We start from the raw sequence: 17,059 nt of genomic DNA, 5'->3' as shown, positions 1-17,059 counted from the left end.
CCTCTGTGTCATTGGCCCCCAGGGTTGCTCGCTCAAATCTTATCTCCCCATTTTGTGGTAAATACACAACTTTTTATTTTTGTTTCGTTTTGTTTTTCAAGACAGGATTTCTGTGTAACCCTGGCTATTCTGGAACTCAGTCTGTAGAACAGGCTGGCCTCAAACTCCAGAGATCCACCTACCTGTCTCTGGATTAAAGGCATGCTCCACCACCATCCAGCTGCAACTTCTAGATTTCTTTCAAGTCCTAGTCTTAATCCCTTCTCGTAACTTGTTTCAGTATTGGTTGCCTGATTTGAGTTCATTGACCCCGCCTCCCAGTCCAGGTTCCAATGTCCTGATTTCCTAACCGCTTGACTGCATCCACTGACTTCCTTCCTGCTCTGTTGCCATCTCGTTTCCCACATTCCTCACATCTGACTCTTGGCTACACATCTGGAGCCACTCACAAATTACAGTTCCCTGATAGCTGGTTAGTGCACAAGTTCACCAAACAACAAGCCTAAGCTAACAGGCACTGCGCAGGAGCAGATCACTTGGTCCGCACGTTTCCCCGGGTGTTTCTGACTCCCGATCTGACTGGTGCACCAGCCACACCAAAGAATCATTCACCCCCCCCCCCACACACACACACCCACAGTGCCCATGGGACCCTTGCTCTACTGCTCTATCCCATCTACTCTACGCATCAGCTTTATGGTTCTCCTGCATTCTTTGCAGCCTTCCAGGGTGACTTTTGAAAGCCACATGGGCAAGCCGAGTGGCTGGACCAAAAGCAGGTTTTACCAGCAGCCCCTTTAGAGGCAGATGCCTTCCAAGCTAGGCTAGTGGAGTGAACAGCTCTTATTTATTTATTTTAGAGGCAGGGTTTCTCTGGAGTTTTTGGTGCCTGTCTTGGAACTAGCTCTTGTAGACCAGGCTGGCCTCGAACTCACGGAGATCCGCCTGCCTCTGCCTCTCGAGTGCTGGGATTAAAGGCATGTGCCACCACCGCCCAGCTGAGCTACAGCTTCTTTTGAGGTGTGTGTGTGTGTGTGTGTGTGTGTGTGTGTGTGTGTGTGTGTAGGAAAGGCTCTCTTGGCTTTTTAAATTTTCAGGTCCCCATACTTGGAAGGCTTCCTGACAACCTTCTTCAAGGATTTTTAGCAGTCCTTATAGACCACATGGGCAGTAATCTGATTAAGTTACTGCCTGGGTATCAGTCCTGTCCTCCCTGCCTTGTGTGACCTTGAGTTCATGACCTCTTGGAAAAATGGACCATGTCATGTGTGGTGTGCACAGAGGATGTCATGGGAAGCTGTTGTCACTGTAGAGAGTGACACCGGAGTCAGAATGACTGGATCCTGACCTGCTCATGTCTCTCTAACTGACCATGTACACAGCATCCCACCTGTCCAAGCCTCAGTTTCTCTAGCTGTGCAAGCGAGGAGAAGTAATTCCGCTGTCACCAGCTCAGCTAGAACAGTGCCACACTGACATTGGCAGTCCACTTGATGGAACCCACCCATGGTTTCAATTTAGCAAGTACTTATTGAACACTGGCTATGTGCCCGTCATCCCACAAACAAAGAAGAAAAAATATATCATATTGGGGTAATAGAATGGGATGGCCTTTATAAAGTCAGGACACGTCCACTGAGACCTAAAAGATGAGGAAGCAGGGACAGCCAGCGAAAGCCTTGTGAAGGAAAACAGTCCTGGCTTAGAAACGACAGAAGTCCATGTGCACAAGGCTGCAAGATAGGATTGGAGAGGGACACCAGGTGCATCTCAGGGTGGGGGTCGTAGGGGGGAGTGACAGCCAGAGACCTTAAGGAAAGGAGACACCCAAGATACCACAGGCTGTGGGGTGACATGCTGCACAGAGCTGCACATGGATGGATGTGTTTTGAAAAGGGCAGTGGTAAGGTCTGGTGCTTGGTTAAATGTGGTGGTGTTGGGAGGTGGGAGGCAGTGACGGGGAACCAAGGATGGAGGATGATTACCAGGAAGGGGTTGACCTCTCCCTCTTAGAAGCTTGGAAAGGGAGAGTCGTGCTCTCTCTGTATGTACCTGAGATATTATGAAGACAGAGCTACTACTAGGAAGGGCTGGTCTCTGGGGATACTTGCATTCCCGGTCCTCAGGTTCTGGAGAGGCGTCCAGGGAACCACGCAGCAGCTTTCGAGCTCTGCTCCCTCTCTTCCTCCCTTGTCAATCTTGCCCTGCCCCCTCCCTCCGCCCCGCCCCCTCTCTCCGCCCCGCCCTCTCCCTCCGCCCCGCCCCGCCCCCTGCCCTGGGGAGGAGGTTCATCAGGCTTCCTAGAGTGAAGGGAAAGATGGAAGGGCATCACCAAAGTCTGTAGCCTCTGCTCATGAATCGACGCACTCTGGTGAAGTAGGACCAGACCGTTCACTCAGGTTTCCTTGTAGCCGAGTCTCATCTGAGCAGGAGCCCCCTGAGAGACACTAGGTCACAGGCTGGGCCTTTTCTAGACCAAGCTTCTCTAGAAGGTGGCTCAGGATATTTTTGTCTTGCCAGCTGGGATGACAGCAGCTCCGTCAGCAGCGGCATCAGTGACACCATAGACAATCTCAGCACGGATGACATCAATACCAGCTCATCCATCAGTTCCTATGCCAACACGCCTGCCTCCTCCCGGAGAAACCTGGATGTACAGGTAAGAACAGTTCTTCCCAGCTTCCTTCAGTGTCCTTGCTAGCCCGGCTCGTGGTGATCAGAATTCCCCAGCTATCAAGAGAAGATCCAGCAGCTGACATCTGGTCTCTGGCTCCTCTCAGTAGGAAAAGGGGGCCAGGTAGTAGGTGATACAGCTGGGCAGAGCAACCTCGCTCTCGCTAATAAACAAGCAAGGAACAAACAGAGAACCACTCAGTTTATAAAACGTAAGCCTGAGGACCTGAGTTCAATACCCAGAAACCACATTTAAAAAAATAAACAAACCTGCCTGGCGGTGGTGGCGCACGCCTTTAATCCCAGCACTCGGGAGGCAGAGGCAGGCGGATCTCTGTGAGTTCGAGACCAGCCTGGTCTACAAGAGCTAGTTCCAGGACAGGCTCCAAAGCCACAGAGAAACCCTGTCTCCAAAAACAAAAACAAAAACAAAAACAAAAAAAAAAAAACCTGGATGTGGTGGTGGGCATCCGAACTCCCAGTGCCACAGAGGCAGGTGGATCCCTGGGGCTCGCTGACCAGCCAACCTAGCCTGCAGAGCAAGCTCCCCAGTTATGAGAGACCTGTCTCAAAAAAAAAAAAAATGGCAGGCAACACTTGATGAATGGGCGCTAAGGATGTCCTCTGGCTTCCACATGTGTGTTCACACATGTTCACACACACACCCATGCACCTTGCTTGAATACACAAGCATATGTACACACACCTAGTTGAAGATCATAAGCAAAGGGCTGTTGGTTCCCCTGGTGTGGATCCTAGTCCAAAGTGTCTCTCCTCTTTCTCACAAGAGCCATTGCTGTCTGTGAGTTCAGTTCTGATCTGTAGGGAGTAGAACAAAGGTTAAGAACGGTACACTGGAAGTCAGTATGTCCCAGCCTGAGGCTGGGACCTGTCTATCTGTGGCGTCTGTGGGTCACAGCCCTTGCTTGCGTGCTGCTTGTTGCTCTGCCCACACTAATTACTCATATTATTATAAATGATATTTCATCTTTTTTGAGATGGGTTCTCCTCATTGTTGATCCCCACTTTACATCCCGAGTGCTGGGATAACAGGTGTGCCCCACATTTTGCTTTATGCAGCATTGGGGATCTGAACCCAGGGCTGTGAGAATGCTAGAGGCCATTCTATCCAAATCCCTTAATCCATTTCCTTCCTTCCTTCCTTCCTTCCTTCCTTCCTTCCTTCCTTCCTTCCTTTCGTCCTTCTCTTTCTTTTCTTTGCTTCTTTTCCTCCTCCTCCTCCTCCTCCTCCTCTTCTTCTCCTCTTTTGGTTTTTTGAGACAGGATTTCTCTGCGTAACAGTCCAGGCTGGCCTCACACTCTGCCTCTGCCTCTCTCAGGTGCTGGGATTAAATGTGTGAGCCACCACTGCCTGGCTCTTTCTTTTTGTTGTCGTTGTTGTTTGGGTTTTTGTTCGTTTGTTTTTGGGAGAGTTTTAAGATGATCCAGATTGGCCCAGAACCCTCCTGCCTCTGCCTCAAAATACTGAGATCCCATGTTTGCACCACCACACCTGGTTTTAATTTTTTCTTTTCAATTGTACTGTTGCACGCAAAAATATGCACCTGGCTCGTGAAGGTGAGAAGCTGTTTCTTTGCAGGAGCAAGCTCCTTGATTCAGGTCCCCTGTGAGCAGTGTGTAACAGCAGCCACCAGCCAGTTGCACTAACCTAGAATTTGACATTTCAAACACAGCTCAGTTCTGTGGACTCATTTTGGCCCTCGCTGTGGTCCTTAGTGGCTGGCCTTCACTCTGTAAGGCTGTTTTACTGCAGGACAAGTGGGGTCATCCTCATGGCTTGTTACCAGCACAAGGCCAGCTATGGCAATTCTGGTGTGGGTTAATCCTTTGGGGGCTGATGTCTTGAGTGAACTACTGAGAAAGGCTGGGACTTCTACCCCCTAGCCACCAGCACAGCCCTTCCCTCTCTCCCCTCCTACCCTCCCACAGCCCCCCCCCCCCAGCCACCAGCATGGCCCTTTCCCTCTCTCCCCTTCTACCCTCCCACAGCTCCCCCCAGCCACCAGCATGGCCCTTCCCCTCTCTCCCCTTCTACCCTCCCACAGCTCCCCCAACCCCAGCCACCAGCATGGCCCTTCCCCTCTCTTCCCTCCTACCCTCCCACAGCCTCTTTCTCCTCAGCTGCATCTTACTTTGTACAGGTAGGGGCCTTGTTGGAAGCCTCTGTTTCAAAGGTGTCTCTCTTTTGTGGGTGGGGCTAAAGAAAAGCTGTATTAGCAGTGTGGGGATGAAAGGCAGCTGCAGACTACCTGGGGCAATATTTTAGGCATTGCTTTTGGGATCACCTGTTACCGCTGGCATTCTTATTTTAACCAGAAATTGCAGTAGGCGTGTGTGTGTATGTTGTTGTTACCAAGACAACAATAAGGGGCACTAAGATTTGGGGGTCAATACTTTGTATCCTGACCTGAGTGGTCATCGTGTGACTGCTGATTTTCTGGAATTTTTCAAGTTGTGCCCTTAAGATTCTGTACTTGATCATATGAGCATCACACTTACGAGGGGATAGAGAGACAACTCAGTTGCTAAAAGCATGTGTGGCTCTTGCAGAGGACTTGAGTTCAGTTCCTAGTACCATGGTGGGTGGCTCATACTGCCTGTAAGACTAACTGCAGGGATCTTACCCCTTCTTCTAGACCTTGTAGGCACAAAGACTTGTATGCTCACACACACACACACACACACACTAAAACTTTAAGAAATAGTATTGCATCTGCAGGAAACACAGACTGCTTTCCTGACCCACATGAAACTCTGACTGGGATCCCCAGCACCACATAAATAGGGTGTAGTGACATGGATTTGTAAGCTCAGCACTTAGGAAATGGAGGCAGGATCAGCAGCATCAACCTTGGCTCTACAGTGCGGTAGTGAGTGGAGGGTCAGCCTGGGCTATGTGACTTATGAAACATTGTCTCAAAATTACACACACACACACACACACACACACAATCCCAGCATGTGCAGTACACCTAAATAAAGAATTGTATTTTAAAAACAAACTAAGTCATACTCTCTGAGAATGACCACCGACTGGTGATCAGACCCAGATTACTGACACTCAGCCAGCCTAGGTCCCCGCTGGATGCTAAGTATCAGTATCATTCTTTCTTTTTTTTCCTGATACTCGCTCTTTATTTAAGATATCAGCAGACTGCCCTTAGACACAGAGGGGGGAGTGAGGGGGTCGGTCATCTGGGGTAGGCAGGCTAGAGGAAGCACTGAGACAACAGGAAATCCATGTGGTACCCCTGCAGGGGATGGGGGAGCTCCGGGTGATCAGGGGGATCTGGGACACCGAATTGGAAAGCCCTCCTATTATCTGCCTTCTCCTCACAGGAAGAAGTTAGGCAGACCCCGATACCAAATAAGATGTCTTTCTCACAAATGCATTTGAACTTGGTACAGGCAAACGCCTTGCCTCGTTAACAGCGCTTTGCTTTCTTGCAGATGTCACAGGGTGTCATTTCAAGGTTACTACACAGATGTGTTAGTCAAGATCAAAAGTAATTTTAAGGGATAATGGGGGTTCTCTCTTCATTGGGTCTGTTATTTGCCCTCTTACAAATCTGCCCAAATTAAAAATATTAAAATGAGAGTTGAAGAGGGTCTGGGTTGCAGAAATCCTGGCTACGGCATTGGCTACCGAGATGCCTATTGTCGTGGTGCTTTTAAATGGACTTTTTGTGACATTCCCTTTGTTCCTGTCCAGGGAGCATCTCAAAATATTTGACTTCACATTCTGGCAGCCTCGCGCCTCCTCCCCCACAGGCTGTCAGGAACGCTAAGGGCCATTACCCCTCTTTGAGGGAATCTAAGAGGAAGATGCGCCCGCACCCTCCCACTCCTTGGTACGCTCATCGGGGGTCTTGTCACATAATGCTTTACCCTGGGATAGTGGGCTGCACAGTCCACCAGGCAGGACACACGAGGCAAGAGAGGGCCTAGTGTTCCCACAGTACACACAGCCTGCCTGGTCTCACATCTGAGAAGGGAATTTCTGCTGCTGTGCTGATGGAAAGAGGAGGAGACAGAAGGGAAGGTGAAACTTCCCTGAGGGGACTGTTTCCCCCAGACACTGAGGAGCAATGAAGGTACCCCGCAGTCCTTCATGGCCTGCTTCTGGGCATCAGTGTGAGACACAAAGTCCTCTGAGTGAGACCTGAGCCCCTTCTGCATGACCACCTCTAGGAGAGCGGGTGAGTCCAAGTGCCAACTGTGGCATCAGAGAGGAGGGTGACATTGAAGTCAAGGGCTCTGGGGGTTGAGTTTTTAACCCTGTTACATCCTGGGATGGCCCACTCAGAGCCTTCTCATTCACAAAATAATGGCCCTGTCTGTCAGCAGCTTGCCAGCTCTGAGCATGCTTCTCCCAAAGTCTGAGCTGGTGAGCTTCTCAGAGGCCCCTCCTTTCCCTCTGTACTTGCCTGCCTTTCTCTGTCTCCCTTTTGCCTCTGAGATGCTAATTCAAAGAGCAGCAGCATGCTGTGATGGATTTGGCTTATAGTTTCAAAGCAATCTGCCTTCCTTTTTGCAGCATCTTGCTCTCCAGGCCCTGAGCTGGTACAGGGTTTTAGCAAACATCCCTATGCCTGCTGTACGTTCATCCACACATTTAGTCCTTGGCCACTTAGAGTCTTCCGTGATTTGTGGAAGGCACTAATGCAGATGCTGGGGTGGTGAGCTGCCTTTGCCAAGAATTTTCTTTCATTTTCAATGCCCAAACTTTTGTTGTTGTTGTTGTTGTTTTGTTGTTTTGTTTTTAAACAAAATTTGCAGAGGGTAAAAAAATGTAATTCTCTGTCAGCTTGTTTGTTTGTTTGTTTAACTCTAAAGGCAACAGAATCGGGACTAATGTGGCCAGGGTTGCTATCCTGTATGTCCTAGTATCCTCTGGACATCAGGCAATCAGGATAGTTCAGCATAACTGGAGGTAGGCACCTGCCCACCTCCCTGGGAGCTACTGATTCTGACTTTGGACTAGTTACTTCTCTTCATACCTGCTTCTTTCTTAGAAGGTATTTACAACATGAACTACAACTCAGTCTCAGGATGAACTGAAAGGATCTGGGGGTCATAGTGTCTGGGGACACAAAGTGACAGGTGATGTCGCTGTGATTCTTTATATTATGGGGGCTCCAGCTTAAAGCCCCCTTGTCATCTAGGCCTGCAGGGGATTCAGTATCTAGACGCTCAGGCAGCTAAAACCCTGTAAAGGTCTGTAAGACATGAAGGAGGTAAATGCTAAAGACACAGCAGGGCACTGGGATTCTCAGAGCTGGAGAGTTTGGTGAGGAGAAGCTCTGTTTACGAAATTCTTCCATGCTTACCTCTTAAGTTCACCACTAGTGCGCTCTCTCTCTCTCTCTCTCTCTCTCTCTCTCTCTCTCTCTCTCTCTCTCTCGGATTCTTTGTTCAATCCCATCTGTTTGACACCCATTGTAATAGTCTTCGAGGTGGGAAGGAACCCAAGCCCTCACACAGGGTGGATGATCACAGCAGCCAGTGCCCGTCCCCTTTTGGGCCAGGCTTCCCTCTCTGGGAACACTGCCCTCCTCTCTGAGGTCCCAGCTGGCTTATCTGCCTTCCCCCCCCCCCCCCCCCCCGTTTACCTGTTGATGATCAAAGAGACATCCAAAAGCTTCAAAAGGTGGTAGGACCACCAGTGTGCTGACCTTCTGGCCCTCCTATTATAAGCTCTGGGAACAGAGAAACAGCTTTCTTCCATTTTAACTTGCAAGAGATACCACTGCTGGTTACACATGGCTCCAGAGGATTTGCTAAGGATGTGTGACTGCAAACCTGTCAAGAGGTCCCAGACAAACCCTCGGCTGCAGAAAGGAGGTTGGAAGAGTTCACACCCTGCACCAAGTTAGGGGTGTGTGATAGTTGGAGGACTGCTCTACTAGAGACGAGAAGGCCAAACCATGGACCCAGGCTGGAGACATGTGCACTCTCCTGATGAGACTGGAGTCTGTCCCAGGGTTTGGCACAGGGGCCAGTCTAAGGCTGCTCTAGGCCTAAGCTTGAGACAACCAGACTGCCTGTAAAAGAAGAATCTGCTAGATGTGGGTATTTTCAGTAGGTGCCCCAGGCTTGCAAAAGGTTGCATCTCTGTGGGCTTTAGTCAAGGATTGCACTGTACTATAGGGGTTAAATTATGAGCTTGGCAATTGGACAAGTAGAATTCCCACAATGGCTTCTTCGTTATGCGAACTTGGGTGAGTCTCTTTCCCACTCAAAGCCTCAGTTTTCTGTTATTTTCTTGTGGGTTTTTTGCTGAGAAATATATCAAATTGTATTCTCTTTCTTTCTCTGTCTGTCTGTCTCTCTCTCACCAGGGTCTCATGGAGTCCAGGCTGGCCTCAAACTTCTTAGTCAAGAATGATTTAGAATTTCTTTTTTTTTTTAAGATTTATTTATTTATTATGTATACAACATTCCTTCCATATATGCTTACGTGCCAGAAGAGGGCCCCAGATCTCATTATAGATGGCTGTGAGCCACCATGTGGTTTCTGGGAATTGAACTCAGGATCTTTGGAAGAGCAGACAGTGCTCTTAACCTCTGAGCCATCTCTCCAGCCCCTGATTTAGAATTTCTGATCTTGCTGTCTCCGTGTCCAGGATGCTGAGATTATAGCATACTACCCCACTGGGTTTCTGTAGTGTTAGGGGTTGGAGAAATCAGGCATCATGTATGTTAGGCAAACACTCAAATCGATTGAGTGATGCCCACAGCAAAAATGAATGTATTTTCTAAATAATCAGAAAATGTATTTTTATTGTAGGCAGACATAGTGGTACACATTTATAATTCTCACACTTGGGAGGCAGAGGCAGGTGGATTTCTTTGAGTTTGAGGTCAACCTGTTCTTGATGGAGATGCATAGTGAGACTCTGCCTCAAAAAATAAAAATCGTTATTCTCCCTGTTTGTACATATTCCATGACAAGTGCGTGGATTTCAGAGGACAACTTTGTGGAGTTGTTGTCTCCGACCTTTGCGTGGGTTCCAGGAGTTGAACTCGGGCCACTGGTCCCTTTACTTTCCAGCCGTCTCACAGGCCCCTGGAGCACTATGTTTTAAAAGCACTATAGCTTTTGCCTGGAGCACTGCAGTACACGGTAAGCTTTAGGGCTTAGTGTCGCCGTTATGGGCGGCACTACAGTGTAACTGTGGGAAAGAGGCCTACGGATGTTGAGAAACACAATATAGCCATCAAGTCCATGAAAAATGCTACAGCCTCAGGCTGGCTTAGACCATATCAATCTCTAGGTATCAGGATGCTCAAATGTGAGTTCCGGGAGGAAGAGGCTTTGAATATTTTTTGAAGTAGTCCCAGGACAGAGAGCTTCCCTGGCTCCTGGTGGCCATCACACCTCACAGTCCCACGTTCATTTATGTCTGTGTATTCCATCGCTACTTCAAGATGACCTTAAACTCCAGGAAGGATGGGGGCTGATCTTCCAGGTTCAGAGACACTAAACATGTGGCCAACAGTGAGCGTTACGTTCATTTTAGTTCAGTGAGTGCCAGAAGGACAGAGAAGAAGGAAACTGGGCTGAGGGCACTGAGTTGGTGACCACCTTTGAAGTTAAGATGATGGTAATCTTGCATGCCTCCTGCCTAGCTTTGACCAACCCGTGCCAGGATTGTTCTGTCAGGCATGTCGTGGCCTGAAGTGTGTGTAGTAGCTGTGCACTCATCTGTGCCCAAACCTTGGTTGAACTTATGCTCTGCACAAAGATACGGGGCCTTCCCTTTGCCCCTCACATGGCTGAGTATGTTTTAGCTTTCCCTGATCCATCTCTGGTACCTGGTATGTGGTCGAGGCTCCATGTGTGTTTTAGGAAGGAACAAACACGTGAAAGCACCTGTGGGAGGCTGTCGTGGGTGGGTGGCAGTCACAGGGGAGTAGAGGGCTGGTAGGGAGGGAAGAGGCTGAACAGGGGCTTCCAATCTACATAGCTTTCGTCCAGTCAGGCCTCAGGCCAGGTCTTGCTCAGGTCACGTTCATTTCCCACCTCGCCTGCATGTCCCCTCTAGGAAGCTCATATAGGGGGACTTCTTTTTCAAAGTGGTCAGCTGGTCAGCTGAAAGCACGGGTGACTTCCCCTTTCCTATTCATACAGACTTCTCCCTTCCCATACCCTCCCCCTAGCCGCAAGCCCCAGGGCCCCCAGAACATTCCAGCTCCCTTTGTGTCCTTCAGCCCTGCGGTTCATTAACGACATAGTCCTATCTCTTCCTGGGCTTCATGGCCAGCAGGTCAGGCTCTTCCAAAGAAAGTTGCCTAATTATCTCACTTGTCCGAAGACTGCCCATCGTGGGAAGCGAAAGCTCAGAAACAAAGATGGGCTGGATTAGGCACCATTGCTATTGCTGGTCGAGTGCTTCCCGGATCAGATTGGTGGAGTTCACAGGCTTGCTACCTCCCTCTTGAGTGTTAGATTGTCTGCCGAACTAGATGCAAAGATCTCCCTGCTGGAGGAATGGCAGGAAGATACGGAGCAAAAGGAAAGGGGGCATGCTGGTGCTGGTGGAGATTCAGAGTCAGGGCTGGAGGGGACTATCCGCAGGTGGTAGAGTTGGGGGACCCTTTCCCATCACCTCCCCTCTGCTCTGCCTGTCTCCTCTTGGGGCTCTTGGCCTGCTCTGCTCCCAGCCCCTTTACTCTCTTCCTGCCCTACTTGTTGTTCCTTGAAAAAGAGAAAAAGGAAAGAGAGCAGCAGATGCTGCCACTGTCCCACAAAGTAAGCCGATAGTCCTTCTATAGTCCCTGGACTGGCACGGCCTGCATGGGTGAGCTCTAATTCAGTGTCTGTCCACAGACTGACGCTGAGAAGCACTCCCAGGTGGAGAGGAATTCCCTGTGGTCTGGTGACGACATCAAGAAGTCAGATGGAGGCTCAGACAGCGGAGTAAAGATGGAGCCGGGCTCCAAGTGGAGGCGGAACCCTTCAGACATGTCAGATGAGTCAGACAAAAGTGTGTCTGGCAAGAAGAACCCCGTCATCTCACAGACAGGCTCATGGCGGCGAGGCATGACAGCCGAAGTGGGCATCACCATGCCAAGGACAAAGCCATCAGCTCCAGCGGGCACCCTGAAGACCCCAGGGACTGGTGAGTGAGTGGCCAAGATCATGGTGGCTTTGCTGAGGGTATTACATTACAGGTGACTTCTTCAGGTTGCTGCTTGTTCACAACCATCCTTAATGGTGTGTGTGAATGGTTGTGAGCATGTGTGTGTGGTGTGCATGTGCACAGAGAATGTGTGAGTGCCAGTATATGTGAATATGCACAAGGACATCAGGATAACATCAGGTATATTTCTCAACACCATCATCTGTTTTTTTGTTTTAAATCTTTTCTCTTATTCTATCTATCTATCTATCTATCTATCTATCTATCTATCATCTGTTATTTTTGTTTGCTTTTGATCCACTGTCTAGCTCTGGCTGTCCTGTTACTCACTCCATATATGAGCCTTGCCTCGAACTCAGAAAGATCCTCCTGCCTCTCCGTCCTAAGTGCTGGGATTAAAGGTGTGTACTACTATGCCCAGCTCCACCTTTTTATTATTATTATTATTATTATTATTATTATTATTATTATTATTATGAATCTCTCACTGGCCCGGAGACCACCAAATAGGCTAGGCTAGCTGGTGAGCAAGCCCTAGGCATCCTCCAATCTCCACCTTCCCAGTACTAGGATTATAAGTATATTCCTCCACAATTGCCTTTTTTAAGGTTGGTTCTGGGGCTCTACTTCAGACCCTCATGCCTATAAGGCAAGCACTATACAGACTGAGCCAGCTTTCCTAGGCCCACAACAGCTTCCTTGAAGGTTTATATCCCTCGTTCTCTCTGAGGAGGAGTGTGCAAGGTTCCCGTGTGGGTTGTTTCCCCCTGTGTATCATCTGGCTGGCTGGGTATTTGGCTCCACCGCTCATCAGCCGGTTAACACACTAGAACTGATTCCTCAAGGCTGTCCCCTGGAAATGTCAGGGTCAGTGTCATGGACATGAGACAGGAGGGCAATGTATGATGGAGTCTCTTGTGCTTGTGGATGTACCGACAGCTTCCAGGTTTGGCTCTGTTCTGGGTGAAATCAGTGCCACTTCCTAAAAAGCCCTCGGTGACAGCAGCAGACGAGGTTATCATTGTGCTACGCTGTCTCTCCTGATTTCCCCAGGGTGCTGCTCTTCTTTCGGGAGCAGAGAGATCTTTAGAAGGGCCTGCACCCTAAGCACACTAGCCCACAGAGTCGCCATCTTGGTCTGACCTCATTGGTTTCTCTCTTAGGAAAAACAGACGACGCCAAGGTGTCTGAGAAGGGAAGGCTTTCACCCAAAGCCTCCCAGGTCAAGCGTTCCCCATCGGATGCTGGCCGTAGCAGTGGGGATGAATCCAAAAAAACCCTCCCCAGCACCTCTAGGACGCCCACTGCCAATGCCAACAGCTTTGGGTTCAAGAAACAGAGTGGCTCTGCTGCTGGGCTAGCCATGATCACAGCCAGCGGGGCCACCATCACTAGCAGGTCTGCCACACTAGGTAAAATCCCCAAGTCATCCGCCCTTGTCGGTCGGTCCACGGGTCGGAAGACGAGCATGGATGGAGCCCCAAATCAAGACGATGGGTATCTGTCTCTCAGCTCTCGAACGAACTTACAGTACCGGAGCCTGCCCAGGCCCAGCAAGTCCAACAGCCGGAATGGGGCAGGGAATAGATGTAGCACCAGCAGCATTGACTCTAACATGAGCAGCAAGTCAGCAGGCCTGCCAGTGCCCAAGCTGAGGGAGCCCTCCAAAACATCCCTGGGCAGTTCGCTGCCAGGACTCGTCAACCAGACAGACAAGGAGAAAGGCATCTCTTCAGACAACGAGAGCGTGGCTTCCTGTAACTCCGTGAAAGTGAACCCGGCTACCCAGCCGGTGTGCAGCTCAACGCAGGCCACTCTCCAGCCAGGGACCAAGTATTCAGATGTGGCCTCTCCCACACTCCGCAGGTAAGCAAGTAGAAATGAGTGGAGCCGAGGAGGGCCAGAGTACACAGCCTGGCACCCTGGGCTAACAAACGCCAACTTTCATGTAAAGCAATCTGCGGCGCTTCCGTTCTCGGTAAGGCTGCATTCAAGGCCTGCAGGTCTGCCGTCTGCGTGTTAGTTTTCCCATGCCTGGATGGGAGACAGGAAGTTGTAGAATCGTGCTTCCTGGGTTCAGTCCCTCAGGGTGCATTTCTGAGCCCTGCATCAGTGTCCTCATCTGTTCGTCGGGGCTAATGGTATCCTCCTCAGCATTCCTACTAAAGTTCATCTTGTGACTGTGCTTAGCTGTGGAGGGCCCCCAGGGAACGTTAGTGGCAGTAAAGGCGAGTTCCTGGCACACTTTCAGAGCCAGAGTTTAGCCATGTTGTTTTCTTATATCAATACCATCCTGTTCTTTTATAAAACATGGACAATATTTGAAGCGTTAGCCTTTTAAAATATTGTTACATATGTAGGTGTATAGCATAAGTGTGTGTTTATATAGGCGTGGGCATGTGCACATGTGCGCACACATGTGGAGGCCTGAAGTTGAAGTTGGTCTTTGATTGCTGTCGACTTTAATTGCCGAGGCCAAGTTTCTTGCTGAACTCATAGCTGGGCTAGTCTGGGAATTGATTGCAGGGAATACTGTGCACCTGTCCCTCCATCATGTGAATTCTGGGCATCAGAAATCTGGTCCTTCTGCCTGGGTGTAAGGGGTTTATCCAGTGAACCCTGTCATTAGCCCCACTCTGCCTTCTCTAGAAACCTCTAGAAGCAGAATCATTTCTAACAGAGAAATTGACTTCCTAGCACCTTTGAAAGACGTGTCTTCCCCACGTCTCTGCACTTGGTGGACATTCTTACTGTGGCAAGCGGGTCCTTTAACAACTCCTCTTAAAGACTCACTGGGCCCTTTTCTTTTTTGTTTTGCATTTTGAGACAGGGCCTTTCTACTTAGTCCTGAGTGTCCTTGAATTCACTCTGTAGACCAGGCTGGCTTCAAACTCAGAGATCCACCTGCCTCTGCCTCCCAAGTTCTGAGGTTCAAGGCATGCGCCATCACGCTCAGCCACTGGCCCACTCTGAATGGTGGTGGTGTAGCTCTCACGTTGCCTTCTGGGCCGTGACAAGCCCCAGGATGGAAAGTTGAGGTGAATGAATATAGAAGTCAGGCCCAGCATACATATTTGAGGACGAGCAGGATGTCTGAAGACGCCAGCAGAAGCATTCTGCACGAAGGCGGAAGGAATCCGTGTGCTGTGCCCTGTCTAGACTTGATTATTAGGATTCCAGTGATCATTAATTTTTTCTGGGGGTAACGTCCTGAGGGCTGTTCTTTGCAGTTTTAACAACACCAGCACATAAATGAAAAAATCTCTCTGCCATCTGCCTTGAGTAGAAGAACAAAACATGGTCTTAGAGATTTCCTCTCTGTGGCTTCAGTGGCATTTTACTAGACCCTCAAGCTAGCTAGCATACAGGAGTCTTTAAAAGCACATGGGCTCTTCACGCACACCCATGCTCGGGCGATCGCGCTTTCCCTACATTGCCCCGGTGGTCTAGCTGTGCATTTATTTGTGTGACAAGGAGAAGGTCACAGTGGAGTGAGGTGGATAACTCCCTCAAGCATTTGTACAGCTCACCAAGTGAATTCGTATATGGGGCGGGAAGCCAAGCAACCGTGGTTCTCGTCTTTGCTTTCTAACAATGAAACGTGGCCATCAACTTAGTCACCCGTTAGTAGGGAGGTCCCATGCCTAAGGGTCCGTAAGCATCCTGATGCCCAGATTCCAGAGTAGGATAACACATTCCCTGATTCTGGGTTATACATCTGCTCCTGCCGTAGAGACCTGGGATTGGAGGGACTGTTTGCAGGTGATCACTCCAGGCTGCAGGGCCAAAGGCAGTCTGCCTGTCACAACACTGGTGTTCTTGGCAGTCTTCGGGGCTACTTAGCCCCTTCAAGACTTTGTGAGGGTGGGATAAGGCCCTTGCATTCTAGAGTGTGGTCCACCCTATGACTTGGAGCTGGTTTCACCAGAGAGCTCTCTGCCCAGGGAGGAGAAGGCCTCTGTGGCGACTCTGTACTGATGACAGATTTGAGGAAATGAGCAGAAGGTGGCATGGCATTTCTGTGTGTCTGTTGAAGACATGGTTTCTACCTGGTATGTCTGGTCCGATTTCCTGTGGACCTAGAATGTTTTTGTATATGGTGTTGGCTCATACAAGTTCTTTGGTGTTCTGTTGCTGATACTTCCCCTGGGCTCCTTCCAGGTATAGAACTCCTGGTCTTGATTCTTTGTGTTATACTGAGGGATCAAAAAAAACCAAGCCCTAAGGCTTCATGCCTCGTGTCACAGAAAGAAGAAACTCTTTTCTTTCTAGAAGATTCCTGGGTTGGAGCAACCGTCTAGCTATTCTATTTAGAGAAAGCAAAGGGAAGCAAAATGAGGGAGGGGTGTGGCTAGGCTTGTGGCTGCAGCCTAGGGCTAGAGAGAGGACCCTGGAAAGTATCAGCATCCAGCCCCACTTAACTGTCAGTCTTTCGCTAGGGAGACCTTAGTGTGACTGCAGGAGAAACCGCTGGCCTTTCTAAGGGTCTCACGACCTCTGCTGCCCCAGTCTTCCCCAGTAGCTCTGCACACTTTAGTCCCAGGTATTTGTCCCACACAACCCTCTGTCTCTTCGCAGACTCTTTGGTGGGAAGCCTACCAAGCAAGTGCCCATCGCCACAGCCGAAACCATGAAAAGCGCAGTGGTCATCTCCAACCCTCACGCCACTATGACCCAGCAAGGTAACCTAGAGTCCCCCTCAGGGAGTGGCGTCCTGAGCAGTGGGAGCAGCAGTCCTCTCTACAGTAAGAACGTGGACCTCAACCAGTCTCCTCTAGCCTCCAGCCCCAGCTCGGCCCACTCGGGCCCTTCCAACAGCCTCACCTGGGGTACCAGCTCGTCGGCAGTGAGCAAGGATGGCCTGGGCTTCCAGTCTGTCAGCAGCCTGCACACCAGCTGCGAGTCCATTGACATATCCCTCGGCAGCGGTGGGGGATTGAGTCACAACTCTTCCCCTGGTCCAGTCACCTCCACTAAGGAAGATTCCCTGCTGCCTTTTGTCCGCACCAGCAGTGTGAAAACCACACTGTCGGAAAGGTTGGTGCTATTCTCTCAGGAGGATGTCCTTCCCCAGATACAGACCTAAGGTTAGGGGTCCAAAGGCCTTTGTTTGGGAGGTTTTGTTCTTTTCTTTTTTCTTTTTTTTTCTTTTCTTTTCTTTCTTTTTTTTTTTTTTTTGCTTCTGGTTTTTTTGTCTTGGAATTCTCTTTTTAGACCAG

The 17,059-nt window shown here is 49.7% G+C and overlaps 1 protein-coding gene across 11 annotated transcripts in view; it reads left to right on the top strand.

The window, feature by feature from the left end:
- Window positions 1-17,059, top strand: part of Nav2 (neuron navigator 2) — a 202,266-nt gene that overhangs the window by 128,696 nt on the left and 56,511 nt on the right. For 9 of the 11 annotated variants that reach the window (XM_038314288.2, XM_038314292.2, XM_038314289.2 and 6 more), the window contains 4 exons: window positions 2,521-2,659; window positions 11,528-11,819; window positions 13,004-13,706; window positions 16,419-16,877. In XM_038314288.2, coding sequence (XP_038170216.1) covers window positions 2,521-2,659; window positions 11,528-11,819; window positions 13,004-13,706; window positions 16,419-16,877 — 1,593 coding nt within the window. The remainder of the gene's footprint in view (window positions 1-2,520; window positions 2,660-11,527; window positions 11,820-13,003; window positions 13,707-16,418; window positions 16,878-17,059) is intronic. The other 2 variants (XM_038314291.2, XM_038314293.2) reach the window with 2 other exon arrangements.

Source organism: Arvicola amphibius, chromosome 12 (assembly GCF_903992535.2).
Source record: "Arvicola amphibius chromosome 12, mArvAmp1.2, whole genome shotgun sequence".
Classification (NCBI taxonomy): domain Eukaryota; kingdom Metazoa; phylum Chordata; class Mammalia; order Rodentia; family Cricetidae; genus Arvicola; species Arvicola amphibius.
The sequence above is the reverse complement of the archived record's forward strand: the minus strand, read 5'-3'. Positions and strand labels throughout refer to the sequence as shown.